Source organism: Stegodyphus dumicola, chromosome 5 (genome assembly GCF_044657685.1).
Source record: "Stegodyphus dumicola isolate Sdum_Otavi_A_Nest chromosome 5, ASM4465768v1".
NCBI classification, from domain to species: domain Eukaryota; kingdom Metazoa; phylum Arthropoda; class Arachnida; order Araneae; family Eresidae; genus Stegodyphus; species Stegodyphus dumicola.
The window spans coordinates 123108103-123131785 of record NC_140772.1 but is presented as its reverse complement, the minus strand read 5'-3'; the positions used below and the strand labels follow the sequence as shown (position 1 = coordinate 123131785).

The 23683-nt window shown below is 31.7% G+C and overlaps 1 protein-coding gene across 4 annotated transcripts in view; it reads left to right on the top strand.

The window, feature by feature from the left end:
• Positions 1-23683, top strand: part of Ube4A (Ubiquitination factor E4A) — a 163990-nt gene that overhangs the window by 64206 nt on the left and 76101 nt on the right. For all 4 annotated transcript variants that reach the window (XM_085817017.1, XM_085817019.1, XM_085817018.1 and 1 more), the window contains exons 8-10: positions 4284-4401; positions 14790-14999; positions 20590-20841. In XM_085817017.1, the coding sequence (XP_085673143.1) occupies positions 4284-4401; positions 14790-14999; positions 20590-20841 (580 nt within the window). The remainder of the gene's footprint in view (positions 1-4283; positions 4402-14789; positions 15000-20589; positions 20842-23683) is intronic.

The following is a 23683-nucleotide window of genomic DNA, read 5'->3' as shown; positions in this document are numbered from 1 at the left end:
GGCTCGTATACACATCACACATGGGGGAAACCACGAAAACACCCATGCAGCCAGCCTGTTCACAGGATTCGAACCTCAGACCGAACTACCAGTGTTCAGCGACTTTACCACTTGGCCGCTGGTGGGCCTCGTGTATTTGGAGTGATTTGACGACAATACTTGATGAAGTATCAAACACAATTTATTTAACCTGTATTATTCAGGACAGCTTCAAAAACACGTTTACAGTCATAAAAAAAAAAAAAAAAAAAAAAAAAAAGCAAACTTTGACAAATATGCTGAAATAATCAGCTTCACAGTAAAGCACTAGAGTACAGCTTCCGATTCGGTTCGGTCGTTCTCGGAACTCAATGTACTTTCAAGACTCTCCACGCTACAACTCTCTTTGTCCTCAAAAGGGTAATTTCATGCCAAATTTGGAAACTCTGCCTCTCCTTCCCATTTAATGGCAACCCTAAACCCGTTTGTTACGACTTTTTTTAAATCTTCAAATTACCTTAGGCATGACTTTTATACTTTCTAATAGTGCTGGGGGGTGAACCTTTTTTTAGAAAAGGACTATTGCATACCTTTTGAATTCTGAAATTAGTATTTTTCACTAATTTGCCATTCTTAAGTGGTTTATTTTTGAATTTCAAAATTAGATGCCCTATCTTCATTTACATTAGATAACTGATGTCTTGATCTTGTCTGAACTGGAGTTTGAGGAGCTGTATTTTGCAGTAAAACTTTTGTGAAGATTTCCTTTTTTTGGAGGGGGCAATAAAAATTGTTAACTACCATATTTTTTATGTATTCTCACTCCCTAGCTTTTTAGGGTCAGGTTTTGAAAATTAAAAAAAGAAAGAAAAAAGAAAATGCCTATTTTCTCATTTACTAATTGCATTTAGGAACAGGCTGCTGTAAATTTTAAAATGGGTTCAACCACATAATAATTGCTTTCATCTTATTAAAAAAAATAACTATCTCAAACTATGTGTGAATGTTCTGTTGAACCTTTCCTGTCTAAGTGTTGAACATCATACTACCCTAATACAAGAACCAGTCAATCACAGCAAAATAAACATGAAGTGACATTCAGCCTGTGTTTCTGCTGAGTGAACTGCACATTCATCTCTAATTATTCATGGATTATTTGAGGCCTAAGGAGTAGCAAAGACAACAAGAATCAAGTTACAGGGAAGTAGAAATGAAGATATCTTATTAGGTATTTTAATAGTACTATGTATTTCTGTTGAAATGTAGCTTTCTTTACACATTCACGACGGCGCGGGCCACCAATGGCCCATACTAGTCTGTCTCATCAGACGGTGCGTACCACCGGTGGCCCGCACTAGTCTGTCTTATCGGGCGGCTTGTACCACCAGTGGTACGCATTCAATTGTGTTATTAGATTGCTTTTATTGATATTTCTTCTTCTATTGATAGATTCATCAGATGAATCACTTATTTCCATATCCCTGTTATCTATTATTTATAAGGGCAAAAATTAAAAAACATTCTAACTGCCTTTCTAGTTATAATTATTGGCAGAAATCCGAGGTTAAGATGAAAAATACTGCATGAGTTACACAGCTTGCAAAATAAGTACTCGCTATACTATTAGCAAATGTACAACTCGTATACAGGTCTGAACAGGTAATAATTGTGCGCCACCAGGTGAAACGTGGCAAAAATTCAAGCGCCGCCTCATGGCGAAGAACATAAAAATTGGTCCCAGTATGAACGTGTTAAAGAAATAGTATGGTGATGGTTATTTGTAGTTTGTTTATCCATGACTGCTTTTTATATGTTATATTCTCGTTATAACAACGGCCTTCAGAATTTAATTATTTGCATAATTTTCTGCTCTCGATTTTCGAACGATAACATTAGTAAAAAAAAGTGGAGAGGAAAATACAGTATTCGTTGTCTTAGCTTCCAAAGAATTGTGCATGAAAGTTGAATTAAAATTTTTAAATAATTAAATTTATTAAAGTTATATATGCTCAATATATAATGACTGTTTTTTTAAATTGTGTTAAGTTATTGTTAACTGTATACTTTTTTTTTTTTTTTTTTTTTTTTTTTTTTTGAGAAACTATAAGAAAATTTAATAGATATTTTTGACTGAAATATAGGCTACAGCAAAAGTAATGCTCCCTTTTTTTTTTTTTTTTCAATCTATGCCAGATCTATGCTTTTATGTAAGGATTAGAATTGTAGTTTTCTTGCAGAAAGCCGTTAGTATGTAATATTGAAGTGTGTATTTATGTGACACTTGAAATAAAATGTTCAAAATATTGTCTATCTTGTGTGGCTATACTACATAAAAAAGGCATCACTTCTGTTGGACTTTTGTAATTCAGACAAAATTAATATATAGTTGTATGCATATTAGCAAGCAGATATCTGAACTTGGTGAAAGATCTTAAAGTTGTGAAGATATCTTGCGAGGCATGAAACTAAAAGCTGCATGAAATGGAACATTCAAATAATGATTATATGAGATATTTTGTTTATGGAGGAGGACACCAGATATTTTAGTCTCATTGTTTTAAACTAAGGAAATGTATGCTATTTAAGAGAGAACTGATATTTTGCATATTGCCATTGCATTGGCATATATATCACTGGCATTGAGTAAATATAACATGATAACCATTAATTCAGAAATGACACACTTCTTATAAATAAAAAGATTAATGTGCATATAACAAAAGTTTTATAGTTATAAGCATGCTACTGTTCTTAAGATGAAAAAGGAAGTTATCTAATTAAAAAGAGTGCTATTATGAATTAAAGTAAGACTGTATTTACGCACATATTTTTGCCATAGCTGCTCATTTCAAGATTCTGAAATTAAATAATAATAATAATAATAATAATATGATTTTCAACATTTTCAAGGCATTCAAAAAGCAAATATCCCTAAATTTTGAAATGGATCTATCCATATTCTTATTGTTTTTGTCTTAATATTGATTTGCTCATGGATTTTAGGTACATGGGCTGTGATTGATGGAACAATAATAGTGAAAAGCTTCAGGAAAACAGAGATATCAAATGCTGTTGATGGTTCTGAGGATTATTGGGAAGACAGAATGAATGGCAATGAAGACAATGACAGTGATGCTGATGATTTGCAAACTGTAATAAGCAGTACTAAATCAGTACAAAATAATCTGAGGCCTAAGGAGTAACAGTGGGCAACAGTAAGAGCAGTGTGATGTTTAAGATACAGAGCATTTGAAATGAAGATATTTTATTAGATACTGTTACATGTGTACATGTTCATAATGAATTGAATACACACAGAACCGGAGATAGCTTGATAAAATTTATTTTCTTAAAAGAAACACTTTACAGTTTTGGAACTTTCCACAAAAGCACTCATACAGCTCTTCTCAGTATGACTGAGCACTATCAATATCACTTCAAACTTCTAGAATGTTAAAAACAACAGTATGCAAAGCACATTTGTAAAGGTGAAACTCGTATGGATATCTTAACTTGCAATTGAATTTATTTTTAAATATCATTAAATGGATTTCTTTCTTTCCTTTGGCTGCAAAATGTCTGTAAAAAAGACACTTTTTAATCCTTACTGAGCAACTTCTAATGTCAATCCCCAGTGGAGAAAACAATTTCTATTTATTATAATAATAATACTTTGGGGATTTTATATATGTATATATGCGTGTGTGTGTAATTGGCAAATTTTTGTATTTTCAAATTATACTATAATTAATTTACTCTCACCACAGTGTACGTGGATAGAACTGGAATTTTCTTAAAACACACCTGGAAAATTCAGGGAATTTTATTCTCCTGTTTGAGTGGCAACCCTGAAAATATGTTTCTTTTAAATAAGTAATATTATGATATTTACCAGCAATAGGTCCATGAATACTTTGCTGTGTTCTTACTGTAACTTTATCCTTCGGAAATTAAACCATTTGCATAATTTTCTCCTCTCGACTTTCATATGATAAAATTAGTTGAAAAGGGGGAACATACATGAGTAAATATGGTATATGATTACATATAAGATTAAATTAAAAATAACTTACACACATGCAATTATGTAATTTATAACGGCTGATCTAGTGTTTAAAATTTTCCTTAGTCAATGTAGAAAATCTAATGAATTTTTTTTTTTTTTTTTTTGCAAAATGTAAATGAATAATTTGAATTCAAAGTACATATATATAATTAGTCCTGAGCTGATGCATAATATTATTTTAGATAAATAAAGTGTGAAATTGATTAGCTGTTGTTTTTTTCTTTCATATTTATTAAAGCCTCTAACTAATATTATGAAGGACATGTACCGTTTGTTTGATAAAATGTTACGGAAATCAAAAGAATCAAGAGATTTGTTGCTGCATTGGCTGGGAAATTGTTTAGATGCTAATTCAGGTAAGAAAACTTGCTTTGGGGGGAAAGAGGAAGCTGTTGATATATTTAGAAGTTATTTTGATACTGTTCTATTATCAGGACCAGGTTCAGAAATGTATGTACATATGCATGTATGTATTCATATATGCATATAAGTACGAATGTCTGTGTGTGTTGAGAATTTGCACACATATATTCACATACATACAAATACATATCCATACATTTCTGAATGTTGTCCCAATAACAGAACAATACCTTTATTTCTGCATTACCCATACCATTCTTTGTATATTAATAAATTTGATTTTTATGTATGTAATATGATTTTATATATTGTGTATAATGTTGATTTTTGTAATGTATGTAATAGTATGTATGTGTTGATATTTACATGCATGTAATGGAACATTTAGGGTATATAAAATTTAACACTCCCCTCCCTCCATCTTTGGATTCCAGTGATTTTTTTGCTGCAAAAACATGGCAGTTTTTAAAATCTTCGTGTTTACACTATTAGGAAATCATAAAATATGTATCAATTATTTTAATATTATTCCCACCTTTCTTTGTGTTCTTAACAGAGACAGTACGTGTAAGGTGTAATACTCGGTTCATGGAAGCTCACGCGCAGTTAGCATAACTTAGGAGATCATGTTATGTCATGCACTAGCCAATAAACTAAAAAACTTGACCATAATATCTGATTTAATTTAAATTCCTTTATTTGGTTGTAAAATAGAGCTCTGTTCAAGACTAATGCTGGGATAGGAATTTTCATTATTCACTGAACAAGGAAGGAGTGAATAGAATCTTATGAAGATGTTTTCTGGGTGTTGACATTTTTTATCCTTCTTTGATTAGCTTTGTCCAGCATTTAAAATGCTTTCCAACTCTAGACAACCCTAGACTGCTCTTCTCAGTCTAGGGTTTTTTCTTTCTTTCTGTTTTCTTTTTTCAGCCTAAAACGGATATTAGTCCCAAATGAGAAATTAGATTAGAAACAGCATTTTGCAGTGAATCTCTATAAATGGCATGTCAGTTTTCAAATTGTTGCCACCAAATATTATCACCCTATATTACTTTATTTATTGTATTTAAAGACGTTAAATAAGTAAGAATCTGCATGAATCTCCCAATGTGAAAAAACAATGCTACCATAGAGCCATCAAATTTTGATTAAGATAATCCTCCACCCAAATATGGACACCTGGAAGCCCGAATTTTCAATTTGTCTTTTTATCTATTTCATATTTTCTAAAAGTTTTACAAGTTTTTGATTAAAAAACGCAATGATTTCAAAGCAAGCAGTGGCAACACAGTACGGGGGGGGGATTGTCTCCAACATGCGAGCTTGTCTATAGGAAATTCTAAAAGATTTTTTTTTTTTTTTTAAAATATCTTGTGATTTTACTGTAGAATTGTATTTTATGTGGTGTAAGCACCAAGTATGTGATATATAATAAAGTAAACCCTCAAAACATTAATAAAAAAAAAGACTGAAAAAAGTTTTGTGAAGCCATCTTAGAAAAAAGTGATCATTGATATGATGAACTGAGAAAAGACTGAAAATCCAGAAAAATGTATGCCAACACTTAATGCTGCATTTAGAATTTTAAATATATACTTAGTTGGTTTAAAATTTTTTTAAAGTTTGCTGTTGAATTGTATATGCCGTAAGTGTGAAGAAAATGATGTTACAAAAAAAGAAAATTACTAGGAGTGAGTATAACCCTTGACTGATACACTGCGAGCTCAGTAGGAGCATAAAAAACCTCAAATGATTCCTTTTTGGCGACTGTTAAAATCTGAAACCTTTCAGATCCCCCCTTCAAGATATGGGATTTTGGGACTTGCACTTTTGCTTTGCAGCCATCCGTAAGCTAAGAAAAATGAATTTCATTCTTATTAGACATTGGTTAAGACATATTATTTCAGCTTTCTCAGATGAACAAAAGATATTCTTTGACCTGTATATTCCCTGTATTGATGGAAATTTACTGTGTCAAAAATTCATCCCATATGGTGAGGTGTAAATATAAAGTGTTTTGTATCGAATATATGGTGAGTATTATTTGAATGCAAAATGGAAGTACTTGTAGAATATCTGTATTTGGCAGAATACTGTTTATCCAAATCTGTTGCAGAAAAAATCAAGACTCAATAATTTCTGCTCATGGAAAATATTTCGATACAAAGAAAAATTTGAAACAGACCAAGCCTAAGGGTACTGAAGAAGCATTGCAGAAAAGATTCATAATTTACAATACCAAAAGCTGAAATCTGCCGTTATTTGGATAAATGCTTCACAGAAAGGCCAATAAATTTGCCAGTCATTTTGCAAAGACTGCCTTTTTATACTGAAATGGCTGCAAGAAAAGTTATTGGAGAGACAGGGAGTGTTTGAAAATCTGACATCAAGAAATGAAAAAAGTCTTTGGGATGATGTGTCTTGCCGTTACAAAGAAAAAGACATTTTTAATGCTTGTGAATCTGAGCTGTTTTATAAGATGATGACAAATCAAATATTAAAATTTAAAAATCTCTCTCCAAATGCAAAGTCCCCACACTTTTGGACATGAGCATGGTTAGGAATTTGAAATTTCATTACAGAAAGTAATTTTATTTGAGCATCTTGGAGAAACAAGGGAAGTAGGTATTTTCTCTCTTTGATGCAATATCAACACTAGAAAAGTCTTGGAGACTTGTTACAGAATCAACTCTGAAATTTTTCTGGACAGCATTTAGCAAATCAAACTTAGGTCCCTTGAAATTTAGTATAGTGGTGGTTGTCTGTATATAAAAGTTAAACATTGACTGGCCTTTTATTTGGAGTCACGTAAACACATGTTGATAAATCAATTCAAAATTTTGCATATGGATAGGCAGTGAGTTCATTTAAACTAAAAGTCTTCAGACATCTGAAATTTCAATTTTACTTCTGAGGGATGTGAAAAATAATGCTGCTAGAAACATCAAGAATTTTTAATAATGGCAAAAATGCCATATGTTCTACACTTTTATTGCAGTGCAAGGCTAACATAAATTGTGAGGGGGAGATAATTAAAGAGCAACATCTGGATAACATAATATAAACTCTATGATTTAAATTGTTCTGTGGGTTTAATCACTATTGTAAGTTACAAATAAATCTACCAGAAATGAATGCTGAAAGATTTTATTATTTGAATTACCAATGAAAGGTAATCTAAATTGTTATAAATAATACTAAATATATTTTTATTTTGTTTTTGCCATTTTATTTTGGGTGAAACTATTATATTTATCCAGGCATAGTTGAATGTTATAGCTAATTTATAATGCATCTTAACTAATATCGGGTTTTAACGAAAGTTTCCTCGTTCCTGCAAGTATTATCTGCGCAAACAGTTCACGTTGGCATGTTTAACCCTTTGAGGGGCGGTATATAAAATAATTTAAACTGTGGTAAAATTTTGCATGAACTATATCTTAAGGACACAAAATTGAGACTTAAAAAAATTCTAGAGCGAAATCCTGAATTTTGAGAGCCGGTATATATTTTATACCGGCGCCCCTCTAGGACATTTTTTTCCAGGTAGTTGCCAACTGTTAATCTTTGTTTTTAAAATTAATTTTGGGTACTTTTGATGTGCATCTGTAGTGATGAGTGCTTGAATATAGTTATGTAAGTCTAAAGATAAAATTTTCTTAAATTTCGGCAGAAATTTAAAATTTTAAAAATAAAATTTATGTTTTTATGCACTTTGATGATGCAACCCAGCTGAACATACTTATGGGTAAAAAGCTCTTCAACTTGATTTAAATTCAATATTATTTTATAAAAAAAATTTAGCAAATATAACACTGCATGTGTAAATCGTATCATGCTGTAACTGAACTAGTATAATATTACAAGCAGATGTAACTCAGCCGAAAATTTAAAAAAATTGAAAAATGAAGCACTACGACCGACTCAGCTGAGAAAGTATGTTGCATTTTTGAAGTTGTATTTTATGCTTTAGATAATATGTGAAAAAAACATGCTTCATACCATGATACGAAGAATTGCCCCCCCCCTCCACGCACGCACACTTTAGATGACAGAGGACCGTAAGGGTCCTTTTTTTATTTTTTGTAAATATAGGCTGTAGTATATCTTTTTGTTCAGGAAGAAACATTGTTAAAAACAATTGTATTATTTGATGCACCTCAAAGCTCTTATTTTGATTTTCAACCCCTTTGGCTTCATAGGGGATCCTTTTCAACTTTTGGATAAATTTTAGTTTGCATCTAAAACGGGGCTTAGAAAGACTTTTCCTCCTTTCACCAACTGTGAAAATTTATTTCCGAAACAACCTATTTGTATCAACCAGAGCGCAAATTTCTCTTGTGTTCTCTAGTCTTTCATCTGAAATTAACAAAGAATTAAAAAGAATTTCCCTAAAGAATAAAAGCATGCTTTCAAATCAGCAGTTTTTGTGATTACACTATGAGATGGATCTTAAGTACATTTCCGTTCTAAGTGAGCTTTCCCTTTGTGTGATCTTATCACACTTCACAAAGGGAAGAAGGCCTGGCTCCCGAATGACAAATTGGTTGTCAATCACCTCTTTTCATTTTCTTACATTCTAGGATTTTGGAAAACAGGAAGCAACAGGTGTCTTTTGGGGGCTAGCATGCCACGTTTAACCCCCACAATTGTGTGAAGTTTTGGCCCCAGATGGCAGTTTTGAAATTGATGAGTCTTTCTCTTGGGAAAGAGATAGAAATAAAAATTTTAGCTAAACACAGGCGAATGAAACTTGAGCTGAGTACACAAAGAATAAATGAAACTAATATACTTGTATTCAGTCCTAGCGCAGGGTCAGAAAACTCCCCATTCCTCCATGAACATAGTATTTAATCCTAAACGACTTATAAGTTAATCATGAAATATTATTACATCATAAACTGTTATAATAATAAAGAAATTCTGTCACGTCACAGAGTAGAAAAGGAGAAGACTGGTGCTGCCATCTATTGGTGTGGTACCCTCAGTGTGGGCGCAGGTATATATTATATACCGGTTTTAAAATCGTATAAATAATCTGCTGTTAATTATCACTTCTGATTGAAATGAATATATAAGATTGAGCATGTGTACGTCATATATTTGCGGATTTTGAATTTTTTCTTTCCCTCCAATAGGATTTATCAATCTTCCAACTTGATACCTTGGAACGACGTATATTAATTTCATAACTGTAAAATATTGAGCATTCATAGGGTGATGTTGCCATTTAGAATCGAAAGAAAATACTAGACACTTACGATTATAGCTTTTGGTGTAGAAAAATTAGCATTTTTTTCGGAGGTTTAAAAAATTGACAAACAACCGGTATATATTATATACCGGTGCCCTTCAAAGGGTTAATCATGTTTTGCCAAGTGCTTTTTTTGGCATTTGAAAGAAAGAGACTTGTTTTAGAATACTGTATTGTGAAATTTGTAAAGAAATATCATTATCTTTAGTACAAGGTGTCTAAAATGGAACTATTACCCTACCAGATTAGAACCATAATTTATTATCAGTTCTGTTGCAAAACATCAGCTAGAGATTGTCACCGAATTCTGTACAGCTTTAGGTAATAATGTTGTATCATATGACACTGTGAAGGTTTGGTTACGAAAGTTCAAAAACAAGGACTATGACATTCAAGAAGTGAGAGCACTCTGGCCTTCCTACTGATATTGATGAGGCCCACGTACGAGAACTTGTGGAAGAGATCAGTATACAACCACTCGAGAGCTTGATAAGTTGTTAGACGATAGTGCCATATTCATTAGTCGCACTATGCATCAATAAACTTGTACATAACTCAAGCAGATAGGGACAGACATGTTCGGACGTGCACTAATCTGCTCGAATATCAACACAAGCCAAAAAGGAGGTCGGTCTGCACCCAGTGAGCCTGTCAGCAGCATCACAAAGTGCAATTTTACTAACAGAAAGATCATGTTTTGTATCTGGTGAGATTGCCGTACATCCACAAAGATTACCTGGAAAATACAGCGAGATGGTAGTCCAGGTTGATGTTGCTATTAAGGAAAAACATCAAACTGAGTTCTGCTGCAAAAAGGTAATGTCCCATCAAGATAATGCAAGACCACATATGTTTGCATTCACTGAAAAGAGTCTGTACACACTCAAATGGGATCTTCTGCCGCACCCACTATATAGCCCCAACATCGTTTCTTCAGACTTCTACCTTTTTTTCACAGATGTAGCTACATCTTGCTGGTGCTATCTTCCATTCTGCATAGGACATCTGAAATTTCAGGTCTGAAGGCTTTGAAAAACTTACAAAACGTTGGCAGAAAATCATAGATTTTTGTGGTGATTACTACCTGCACTAAAGGTACTGCATTCATGACAACTTTATTAAGAATGTTTCCGGCAGAAAACATTCATTACAGTCTGATATAATTTATAATATATCAGACCAGTTAATTTCTATGATGCTCAGTAATTAATCAAAAATGCTTTTAATATGATGCATTATAAACTCCAGTACAGATTTTTTTTTTTTTTTTTTTTTTTTTTTTTTAATTTTATGTAAGGTCTGTATTAGGGAGGGGGACTTATGTTACCAGGGCATTTATCATTAGTGTGACTTGGCAAGTGATACCATTTTATGTAGCATAAGATCTTTTAATTTGCTTGTCAAACTATATTGCATACTAAACTGAATGATTTGAGATGTTAAATATTAGAAGTTATGTCTTTATTACAGTAGTAATATATATATATATATAACTAGTATATTGTATAGTTATATATATATTACTACTGTAATATATATAACTAGTATATTGTATAGTTATATATATTACTACTGTAATATAGTTTATTTAATTATACAATATAGTTATTATTGTATAGTTATATATGTATTACTAATGATTTAGCTGCTAATTTTTATAAGCATTTGCACATTGTGATTAAATAAATAAGTTTCTAACTCCATGTACTGCATACCTGGCTGCAAAACCTATGTCCGTCTATCTCTCTCTATATACACTCTTTTGCAAAAAAATCCAAGCACTGTGAAGGAAGTGGTTATTTTTGATGAAATTGAATATGTATATAGCTCATACGCAGATATAAAAATGATTAAAAAATCAAGATCATAGTACCTGTTCACGGCTTGCAATCACCAATTGAGTGTTCAAATTAGTAGTTGGTCGAACTGCCCCTGGAGGCAATGCTTGCTTGAATTCGTCGTGACAAGTAATAGCAGAGGTTCCTAATGTCATCCTGCGACACATTCTGCCAGACATTCATCAGTTGTCGCTCCATTTCTGCATATTTTGTGGTGCCCGAATCTGGCAGCCTACCATGTTTCCCAGACATCTTCGATTGGTGAAAGGTCTGGTGACCTTGCTGGCCAAGGAAGAGTATCAACCACACGGAGACAGTCCAGAGATATGAGAGTGATATGTGGCCTGGAATTATCTTCTTGGAAAATGGCTCCAAAATGACGTGCCATGAAGGTAATGCAACTGGCGGCAGGATGGTATCAACATATCGTTAAGCTGTTAAAGATGTACAGAGGATGACTAATGATTACCCGCTGTCGTAAAAAATAGCACCTCACACCATCTCACCAGGGCTTATTGGCTATATGCCTTTGTAAAACAGAAGCTGATTGGGACCACTGGCCCCGTCCTCTTCAGATACGAGCACAGTGGTCATCAGCTTCAAGAGTGAAGCGAGATTCAGCGCTGAACATTATACGATGCCAGTCTGATGGCAGCCATGATGATCGGCTGCGACACCACTCCAGATGACTCCGCCAATGTTGTAGGGTCAAAGGCCTCTGTGAGCCTCAGACAAGCTGCGTGAGATACTTCTATACCACAGGAGGTATAGAAGTGGCTGTTGTGCTTTGAATAGTGGGCAATGATACCGTTGGGGCAGTTTGGGCCTGACAAACAATCATCCTATCTTGCCTCACATTTGTGATCCTTGGCCTTCCAGAGCCTTCACTTCGTCGGCAATTCCTTGTAACAACCATTGCTGCTAACATGTTTGCACAGCCAACATCTGTACGCTGCAGGTGGCGGCCTATTGCTTGGTATGACCACCCTGCTTCACGCAACCCTACAATGCAACCACGTTCGAAGTTGTTTAGTTGTCTGTAAGGTCTTCGATATTGTCATAGTGGCATCTTTAGTTGCTTCTTTACAAGATTACAATGGCAGTAACAAAAGAAGGTAAACTTTTTGCCTCTGTTTACTTTGCAAATTGTGCACTAGAAATGCATGTTATGATCGCAGCTCCTGTTCATTTGCCTTGAAACTTTGATCATTTGCATGTTCGATGAAGATGTTTTTGCATACCAAATTTTGTCACTATTACAAAAATCCTTCTTGGTGCTTCATTTTTTTTGCAAAAGAGTATATACAGTCAAAAGTCATTAATTCGGACACCCATAATCCGGACCTCAAAGCTACAAACTTTCTGCGCGACGCATGCACGTAAGACCTTTATGGCTGCAAATATGCGCGTGCGCAACATACGTTTACGAATGCGTGTTTAATGTATAACGGATGGTATAAGCTAAGCTAAAATTATCTAATTCAGTTAATGTTGCAGATTGCATAGTTCCTTAATCTTCAAATTGGATTCGGCTTATTATTTTTTGCAGACTATTAGAGCAATTTTATAAAAGTAAGCTTGAACTTTCGATTATGTCAAATAGAATTTCTGATATATATTTACTAATATGTAAAGGATCTACAAAGCGAAAGTATGTTTCGAAGCCCATTAAACAAAAAGTGGAATTGCTTCAAAAAATGGATAAAGGCATATCCTTTGTTTATCTAAACGTTGTTTATCTTTAGCGGTGCGCAATGAATTGGAAGTTGATCTGTCAGCACTATCCTTATTTTCAGGGCAGATGTTTTTATTTTATTTGGCTTATAATTCCTTACTAAATGTAGTATTTCATCTCGATGTACTCCATCTTTGATATGATTTAAATCATATTCCTCGTCATTATAATTCACTTCCGTTAGTTAAGAAAGTGACACAGAGGTTATTGAAAACAAAAAAATTTAGATTGACAAATTAGTCGGTATTCTTGACACAGCAATTATAGCACTTGAACAGCGGAACTTTGTAACTGAACAAGAAATTATGTCTGTTTATAGAATTAAAGAGAATGTATTATCACATAAAAAACGAAGCAACTTAAACAACTTACATTGAAAGAAATATTTAATAAAGTAAACAAATAAATATTAAGCTTTTTTTTTTTTTTTTTTTTTTTTTTTTTTTGTAAATTTTGATACCTTTTAGATCATAATTGTTCTTTATTTCATAAATTACAGTTTCATATTATTAATTTTAAAATTTCTGCATGCCATCTTACCAGATTTAAATTGAGGATTTATAATCCAGAATCGCTGAAGTCCGGATTAACGACTTTTGACTGTATTTAATAAGCAGATATTTATTTCTTAAAAGTATATGCTTGTGTAATCTTTTTTGTATTTTTTACTTGCTTATTTTAATGTGTTATTTATTTAATTTAAATGTAAATTAAAGTTTTTTACTTATTTTTTTCACTGAGCAATGTAATGTTTAATTCATCTTAACCTGTTTGTGCTTTTTTCTCAGTTTTGTCTTTTTCATTGTTTTAAACCAACAGTTTTTAATGAGTTTGAGGATCTCCTTCATAGGACGATTAACTTGCTTTCTATTTTTCATAGTGAAATTAAATTGATCAAATTATAGTTTGTAAAAAATCATCTACAGACCCCTGCCCATGATTCCAGATGGTCTGAGAACCAAGATTTAAGAACTGCTGCATTCAAATTTTAAATTCTTAGAACTCAAATAATGAATGAAATACTGTAAATTTAGTGCTAACAGTACATATGAAAAGTTTTGTTTTGTATCTGTCATTAAATTTTAGTTATTAAATTCAGTGCAAAATATTTCAGACAGTTATGAACTTCAAAATAAGTTGCTGAGTAAGTGTTTAATGCTGCAAAATACCATATTATGTCAGTCTCAAGATTTGACCACCTTATTTTAAATTAAATTAAAGAGAATATATTAAAGATTTGACCACCTTATTTTAAAAATAAAAATTAACTCTTTTTGTGAATTATATATTTTCTGTTATAATTTTTATATATCCTTATAATGAAATAAAAACTGTAATAATTTATTTTTGAAATTAAAATCCCATTAATTTCTGCCTTAAATCTGAATTTAAAATTCTTTTGCTGTTTGGAAAATCCCTTATTAAATATGTACTTTTGTTTGTTGAGTTTATTGTATATCAAATCATAAATTTCTTGGGAAATGAATGTTTAAATTGTTTATGAGTCACAAAGTTCTACATCAAATTTATTGCTTGATTTGGATTTTATAGGACGTGCCAAAATTTGGAATAGTCAATTGCCTGAAGTTTATGCAGCACTTCATGCATCTGATGGGTTTTTTACAAATTTAACTGGTGTTCTTTTATTATTGTGCAAACCTTTTTCAGAGCCATGCTGTCCAATATTATTCAAAATTGACCCTTTATATAGTGCTTCTCCTGTATCAACAGAGAAAAATAAAAATGGAGTTCATTTAAAAAGTATGTATATATTTTTTTTTACTTTTTGTATATCATAGTTACTGGTCTCTTTGTGCTGCTACTTTAGTATAATATAAAAGCCACTTTATAAGAACAATATCATGAAATATCTCTTGAATATCACACGTGGTTCTAATCCATAAAATGAATCAAATACAGTAAATTTTCAGCTTTTGGCAGTTTTGATAACATGACTTTTTATAAAAAGGGTTATCAATTTTGATATGTGATTTTGCATTGTTTCACTTTTCATTCAAGTCTAGCTGTTCAACAAAAATAATTATTTATCTTTTGTATTTAATCTGCTTGTTATTGATGAAGTTATTTAAAAGCAGTAAATGCAGTTTTTAAGAATAGTATTTTTTACTTTTGAACCTGATAAGCTAAATAAAAATGCATTTAATTCATGATAGTTAGACACAAATATTTTTATAGAATTACGTTATATATTTTTTCACTTTTCATTTGAGTCTGTTGCATTAGGAAAAAACATAAGATATTATTCTTTCATATTTAATTTGTCTGTTAATAATTATAAAACTAAGCTATTTAAAAGCAACTGATGCAGTTTTGAAAAATATTATTTTTTTACTTTTTAATTTGATTGATTTAAATAAAAATGCATTTAATTCATGATATATGTAATTAAAAATATTGAGCTATTTTTATAGAATTACTTTACATATTTTTTATTCTTGATACATAGAGAAGATATGTAATGTTCCTATTTTAGTCTAAATACATATTCATCTAATATCCTATAAAATGTTTTGCCTTTTCCTCCTGAGCCATAATATTATCTATTGAAAATTTATGCTGATCTATTGATAACCATATTAAACTATAAAAGAGCCATACTAATAACCATATTAAACCAATAACCATATTAAACTATAAAAGAGCCCTTTTGGACATTCATTAAAATCTGAACCCTTTCTGTTTTTTTTTTTTTTTCGGGGGGGGGGGAGGACAGTTACATTATGAAAATTGTGAAAAATAAAAGGGAGGAAAGAGAGAAAGCAGTAAAGTTTCTTATGAAGGAGTAAAAGGAAACTTAAATTTTTCAAATATTTTAAAATCTCATATTTAGCATTTCTACAAATAGTAATTTAGAATAGTGCTTTTAAGTCAGTATTTCTATAAAGTAAAAGTATCTTTTAACTTTTAGGAATTTTCATTCAATAAATACAGTTGCTTTTTGTAATATTTGTATATGGTCTGAAATTTTAATTAATATCTTGGATAATCTTGACTGTATAAGGGTGGAGCATCTTTTTTATCATATAACCTGTCCTTTGGGACTTGTATAACAATTTTATTTTTATATATTTTTGCTAAGGTATAGAATGACCAAAAGCCCCTCTTATTTGATTCATTGAAATTGCAACTGATTAGTCAAGAAGTATTTAATGTGTGCTCTTTTTACTCAAATATACATTAGTCTCGAAAGGGATATTGGTCTCAAAACAGCATTTTGTGTTGAATCACTATAAATGTTGTATCACTTTTTAAATTGTTGCTGTCAAATATTATCACCCTGTATATGAAGAATCTGCATGAATATATGCATGTATCTCACATTGTGAAAAATCAATGGTATCTAGAGCTATCAAATTTTCATTAACATAGTCCTGCGCCCGAACAGGAACACCTGGAACCCCGAATTTTGAATTTGTTTTATGAACTATGTCATATTTTGTAAACCTTTAATGAATTTTTTATTAACAAACTCAACGATTTCAAAGCAAGCAGTGTCAACCAGGGTTCGTACAGTCCTTAAGAGTCCTTAAAAGTCCTTAAGTTTTTTGGAATCTATTTTTGGTTCTTAAAAGTCATTCATTTTGACCAAAATCGGGAGAAGGTTTCTAATTTTAATCATATGAAATTTCTGTTTGTTTTTATGACTGTCATTTTGAGTGTGAATTAGCATTTTTGAGAAATATTTCTGGCGATTCAGTGACAAATATGATTATCTTTTGAATGGCTGAATGCATTCATGGGTTATAATTTCTTCCTATTTCTAATATAAATGGTGGGATAGAGTTTCTGAGCAAGAAGTGGAACATAAACATTTCAAAATTTTCTAATGAAGAGCTTTTAAACAACTTTTCGCTTTTGGAGATGTGAACTCTTTTATTAAATGGTTCTAAATGTGGCGATTTATCAAGATTTTGGCGATTTTAAGGTCAGTACCTATAGAAAATTTTTAATTCCGAGATCTGGGAATTTTTCGACAATTTTTTTTTTTTTTAGAACGTTGTAACATTGATAAATTTCATTAAAATAATGGTAATTTATTGTAATTATAGTTAAAAAATAACATTAAAATAAATTTTTATTTTTTAAGTTCCATTTTGGCCACTTATACAATATTTTGAATCTGAGAAATGAGCAAGGTGTAATGCTATAAAGCACAATTTACGAAACAGTTCTTAGCAATAGCAAAATAGCTATGTAATTAATTAAAAATGTCTTTTTAATTTTTTCATGGTAAGAGATTTCCCACCTAATTGTCTCAGAATATTCAGAATTCTCAGAAGATGCACCAGTTTTCTCTACAAAATTAATTTTATACTTTTTTTTCCCTCCGATTGTTTTTTCAAAGTATATTTGGCTTTTTGCTGTTACAGAATTGGTATGGGTAGTTAATCTTTAGGATTTTAGGCATTGCAGATTGGAAAGTTTAGAAAGATTTCAAGGCAAGATATATAGACTCACGATTCTAGAAGATTCCAGAAAAATGTGACAAAATGAAAAATGTCTTGGTATTATCACGCAATTTCTTACTTTTTGGAGAACGCCTAAAGAACAATGAAAACATAATGGTTGAATGTTTTACTTCTGATATTAGAATCGTTTTCTTAATATTTTTATCTTCCCTTTATTTTCTCAACTTTTCACTAGACACAGGCATGGAAAACATCAAAATTGCTTCTAATCTTATCATATCGACAGGCATTATAGAAAAGAATTTTTTCATTAATAAAGAAATTGAAAACTGACAATTTAAAATATTCAACTAATATGTCTTAATGCATCATATACAGGGCTGGCACTAGGCGTTTTCCCACCTGATGCAATCTCTGTAGATCCTAAATTCTGCTGCCTGGTGCCTTTCTAAATTCTGCTTCCAGTGCCTGTTCTAAATTCTAAAAGATTTGCCATTTCTACATTTTGTTGCTCAGTGTGTCACTAAATTCTAAAAATTCTGCCACACCAGCTCTGTAACTGGACCTTACCATCTATATTTCATATTTCTTCTGAATGCTCATATTACTAAAGAAATAAAATTAGCAGTTTTTTCTATACATTCTAAATCCATTTAGTTTTTTTAGAACAGAAATCTTTGAAATTGAAAAGGAAACATGGAAGAAAGAAACTGAATACATAAAGAGAAAGAAAATAATTCTGTAAAGATATGTACAGTTATTATTATGTAAATTACCCACTTGTTTGCAATTTCAGCCTTTACTATAATTTCCCATTTCTATTTTCTTGCCAGAATGCAGATCACTTAGACAGTTTTTAAACTGAGGTTTTTGGAGTGTAAGACAAGAGTGTGTTTCTGACCTTCCCTTGCTGCCTGCATTAGTTCCTGCCAGCTCTGATAATTTGTAATTATTTGTCTTTGCATTCCCGCTGTCGATATTTGAATTTGTTATAACAATAGAGTTACTGATTCAGCTTAAAATGAAATTAAATTGTATAGTCTTTGACACTAGTCCATATTTTTAGTTTTAATTTGACTCTTTTTGTTTAATTACATCACCATGAGCTGTAATTGACTTTGTTAAAATAAGAACTTTATGTTCTAAGTTCTTTTTAAATAAGAAGTGTACTTAAATGTTTGTCTGACTCTGTAGTTGTTTTCAGACATAGCGATAATTTGCTTCACATCTGTCAGGAGGGTTTGGACTATTTAACTTTTACCAGATCAAGTAAGCCCTCATAGGTATATTGTGGAGAGATTGACAGGTTAGGAGATAAAACACGCAGAAACTAGTGAGAACATTGTTTTGCATATTGAGACAAATTTCTAATTGTTAGAAAAGATGCTTAAAGAGAAGGAAATCGATATAATCTCTGTAATGTACGTATATAATCTCTGTATGTAATCAAAATGTCTGGGAAGGCTTCAAATTAAAAAGACGCATATACACTCACTTCCAAAAGTTTAGCACGGAGGGGAAAATGCTAATTTCCGGAAGCCAATCAGAATTGAAGAGGATGCAATTCGCTGCAGAGGTAGATGGAAGTATGCAAATATGTTGGGTAACAGCCAATTGGGCTTTCATGTCAAGAAATATGCAAAAAAGGCAGTCTGATAAGAAGCCAGCTTTATGAAGGGTTACAGAAGTTGATTGTAAGTGCTAATAGAAGGTGTTTAAAACTTTCATACAATTTACAATACGTACGTGTTTCTATAACTTTCAGAAGACGAATGGAAGATTCTGAGCACTGGCATGCTGTGGGGCACATTGAAGCAGGACAGTCGATCACAGATGTTGCTCTTTTCTTTGGCGTTCTTTCATCGTTCTGTAATTTCACGTTTATGGAAACAATTCCAAACCACACAGACAGTTGTCCGAAGGCCCGTAGCCGGTCGCCCAAGGGTTACAACTCCAGCGGAAGATCGATATATTGCTATTGTAGCCAAGCGGAATCGCAGAGCAACCTCCACGCTTGTGAGCATCCATTGGTAAAGCGATATCTGCAGCTACTGTACGCCGAAGATTACATATGAGTGGACTGTACGCCTGGGTACCTCAAGTTTGTGTTCCTCTATCCATCCAATCAAGAAGGGCACCATTACAGTGGTGCCGGGAACATGTCAATTAGAATGTGTCTGACTGGGGCAATGTCATGTTTACTGATGAGTCAAGATTTGCTCTGGAGCCAGATGACAAGCATATAAGGATAAGTGTATATTAAAATCAGATTGTACGGTAGTAGTTATTACCATCTATAAAGTGAAATTTATAAATCTCTTCAGTTGATAACTGTGTCCAAATTTATGGAACTCAAATAAATATCTGAATTCCCAATGTTTCTGCTGGAATAGAAATTGTATTGTAGTTATTATTTTTAGTTTGAAAATAGATTCTAGAACATCTTGATTTTTAACAGTTTCTTTACTAGAGTAGGAAATGTATCATGTGTTTTCTTCAGTTTGGCAAATCTAGATCTTCAGTTGCTTGATTTACATGTCTGCTGCTGTATTTTTTGTCTTGTACAGAAAATATGGTAGTAGAAATTGGAAGAATTAAATGTAGTTAAGGTTAAGTAACTGTTTATTTTTTTATTTTGTTTTATTTATTTATTTATTTTTCCTAAATGCTGTTGATCTAACATTTTTCAACTTCAAGTTAGATTCATTATGTATAGCAGTTTCTTTATAAAATTAAAACTGTGTTTACATCTACTAATTTGAGTAAGTCATAATTATTTCTGTGATTGCTGTAATAGTTAATGAAGGAAACTAATTGTAAGAATCTGAGCAACATCACTGTTGAATTTTATAAGACACTATATTCTTTTTTTATTAGGCTGTTTGCTTTTTAACTTGTATTTTGTAAAATTATGTTTTTAGGTATATCTTCAGAGACTTGCTTATTACCAAGGGATGAGCCAATGATCTCTGAGCAAAAACAGTTCAATTTTACTACAGAAATTTTCTTTGCTACACATTATGCATTAAGAATTGGGTTTCATGTTATTAATGAAAGAATGGTGAAACTAAATCAAGAATTGGTACGCATACAGAGACTATATGAAGAGACTCGTGCTCAAGGGGGAGAATCATCTGAAGTTGGACAACGAATAAAAGAAAATATGGAGAAAGGTTAAAATTCAACATATTTTTAAAATTTTTTGAGTTGTATTAAATATATATATGTAAGATAAAAAATTTGTAAATCAAAAGTATAATTAGCAATTGATCTTAATTCCTGTTTTTAATTTGAGTACTTCTCTTGTTTATTCTAAAAGTAGTAATAACTTTTCTGGCCTGCGTCACTTCTAGATCAGTCCATATCATATGACTTTTAATAATACTGATGATGTAGCTAATTTGGAACTTGAACCAGAACTTCCTCTTAGCTGCCATATTGAATAACTGTGCACTTTGCTTCCACCTGTGTTTTCGGTCAGATGGAGCTTGATTCTTATCTTCCAATCTCAACAGTATATTAAATGTAACAGTTCTGAAACAAGTACTATTAGTGTGCTTAGTGAATTGTGGCCACAAAATGTTTAACTACAATAAAAGAATTATGATTTAAATCTCCTACAACTGCATCTTATTGCATCTATATGACTTCCAAGTTTCTTCTTCAGTCCAGATTTACTGTGTTTGCTTTATTGTCTATCTATGTCATTCCCTAATCATCACATATAGTACCCGTAATCTTAATACTTGTAGCGCATTCCTTATCTCACTATTTGTTGCAGACCCACCAATTTTATCATTTTCCCCCTTCTTTAATAAGTTTATCACATTATGAGTTAGGACTTATTTCAAAAATTATGAGTTAGGATTTATTTCAGAAAGTGACCTGAAAGTAACTTTACTTCTAGTAACTGTCTAATAAAGGACTGGCAAGTGTATTCTATTATTGGTGCACCCAAGTTAAGTTCCTCGCAATTCTTGTGAATTGGAGAACTTGCTTTTAATTTTTCTACTTCCTTTATTTCATCATATATTAAAAGGTTGGCATACTTAAAACAATTCTTTATTCTCTTTTTGAGATGTGATTCAAAGATATGTTCAGCAAATACAGGGCATCAAGAAGGCAAGTTTGCCTTGCTAATTAACTTACACTTACAACTGTATCATCTATATTATAAAGAACTCTAACATGCATTTCATGGGAATAATATTCTTTCATCTCTCTAATAATCCCTTGATTACATGATTGAAGTATGATTGTACTGTCTGCTGGAGAACTGACAACACAACTTAAGTGTGTTTAAGAGCAATATTTACATAATGTGTTGTGCATTTGTCTTTCAAAGAAAGATACCGTTTCTTATCTTATCGTAAAAGCCATTAATTAAAAGTTACTAATGTCATCTATGCTTTTAAATTACTTATAAATCTACCGATAAACATATTTACTCCTTTAAAGCATCAAGGATTATTTTTTTTTTCTTCTTCTTTTCCTGGTACTAATAGTCCCCCCCCCCCCCATTTTGTGAATGGATGCAGCGTAAATTAGTTAAAAATTTTTTGAAAGTTTACATTCTTTTGAATTGTAACCTTTACATAAACATATATGTTAAAACAAAGCACAATAGTGTAGACCTGTTTACTCTGCGTTATAAATATTTTCATTGCCTTCGTAGACAATTTAAGTCACTCATTTGAGAAACATATTCCTGCAGCAGGTAAATCTGCATCTTTATCTTCACCATGAGTATGTATGTAAAAAATGTTTCTTATCTCCCCCACTAGCTAAGTTGGCCCCATCTTTTGCTGCAAAATCAAAATAATATCTTCACCATTTTTTAAAAATTTTGCATAAGAGGGGTGAGAAATATTTAGCTGAACCTTTTGATACTCATCAATGAGTTCAGCGTGCTCCAGTTATGCATCAGAGTGGGCACAAATGAATACAGCTTGCATTGCAAATTTCTATCTAAATGGTAGTGAACACAAGTCCCACTTGTGAATTAGATATTTTTCCACAATACATGCAGATAAAATAGACTGGTTCTTTAAAATAATCCAGCGGTTTTTAGCATTGCGAACAAGTGGAGCTCGAAAATTTATTGATTTTTCTTGGTATAGATGATAGTAGGAGTACTAGATAATTTCCTGCATAATAATGATGAATTTAGCAGTTTTTTCAGGAATTTTTATTGCTATATTTTGTATACACTTTATAGTTAGAAATGCCGTCAAGAGAAAACTAAAGCACTCTTTCTTAAAACCGATTTTGAAGACAAAAATATTTTATCAGACAGTGAAAATGATTTGGATAAATAATTGTTTTGAAAATTCAAGAATGGAGAAGATTTTAGCAGTGTGAAACAGTAATGAAAAATTAGCAGCAGATCGCTCATTCCAGGTTGTTTTATTTGTTTCTGGAATGAAAGAAACTGTTGAAAATATTTTTCTCTTGAAAAAAAAACTCTCTTGAATATTTTGTATTTTTTTTTTTTTTTTTTTTTTTTTTTTTGACATTTGACCTATCAATGATATTTTTATTCAACAGGAAACACAAATTCTTGAGAAAAAAAGTTCTGATGTATTTATCATTGGTTTGACATAACTGTAAGTGAATTACTTATGTTCATTGCAGTACTGATATTGCAAGGCATTATTGTCAAGTCAAGAGTAGGTTGGTATTAATCGCCCAGGAAAAGAATCAAAACACCAAGCTTTGCAAGCCAGTAGCAGAAAGTTTGATTTCATAATGCAATTCCTTCACTTTGATAGGAATGAAACTGTTAATTCATCACATCAAATCTTGCTGCTGGGCAATGTCTCTTTCATTTTTAAAAATTTCTCTGCTCTATTTCAACCTAGTTTGCCTTTCCCTCCTTTTGCGAATTTATTTCAGTTAAATGTATTTATTCTATAATATTTTGATAACATTTAGCAACTTTTTCATCACAAGAAGTGGTGTATTTTACATGTTTTTCATATACAATAAATAAACCATTATAATATTTTTCAGATT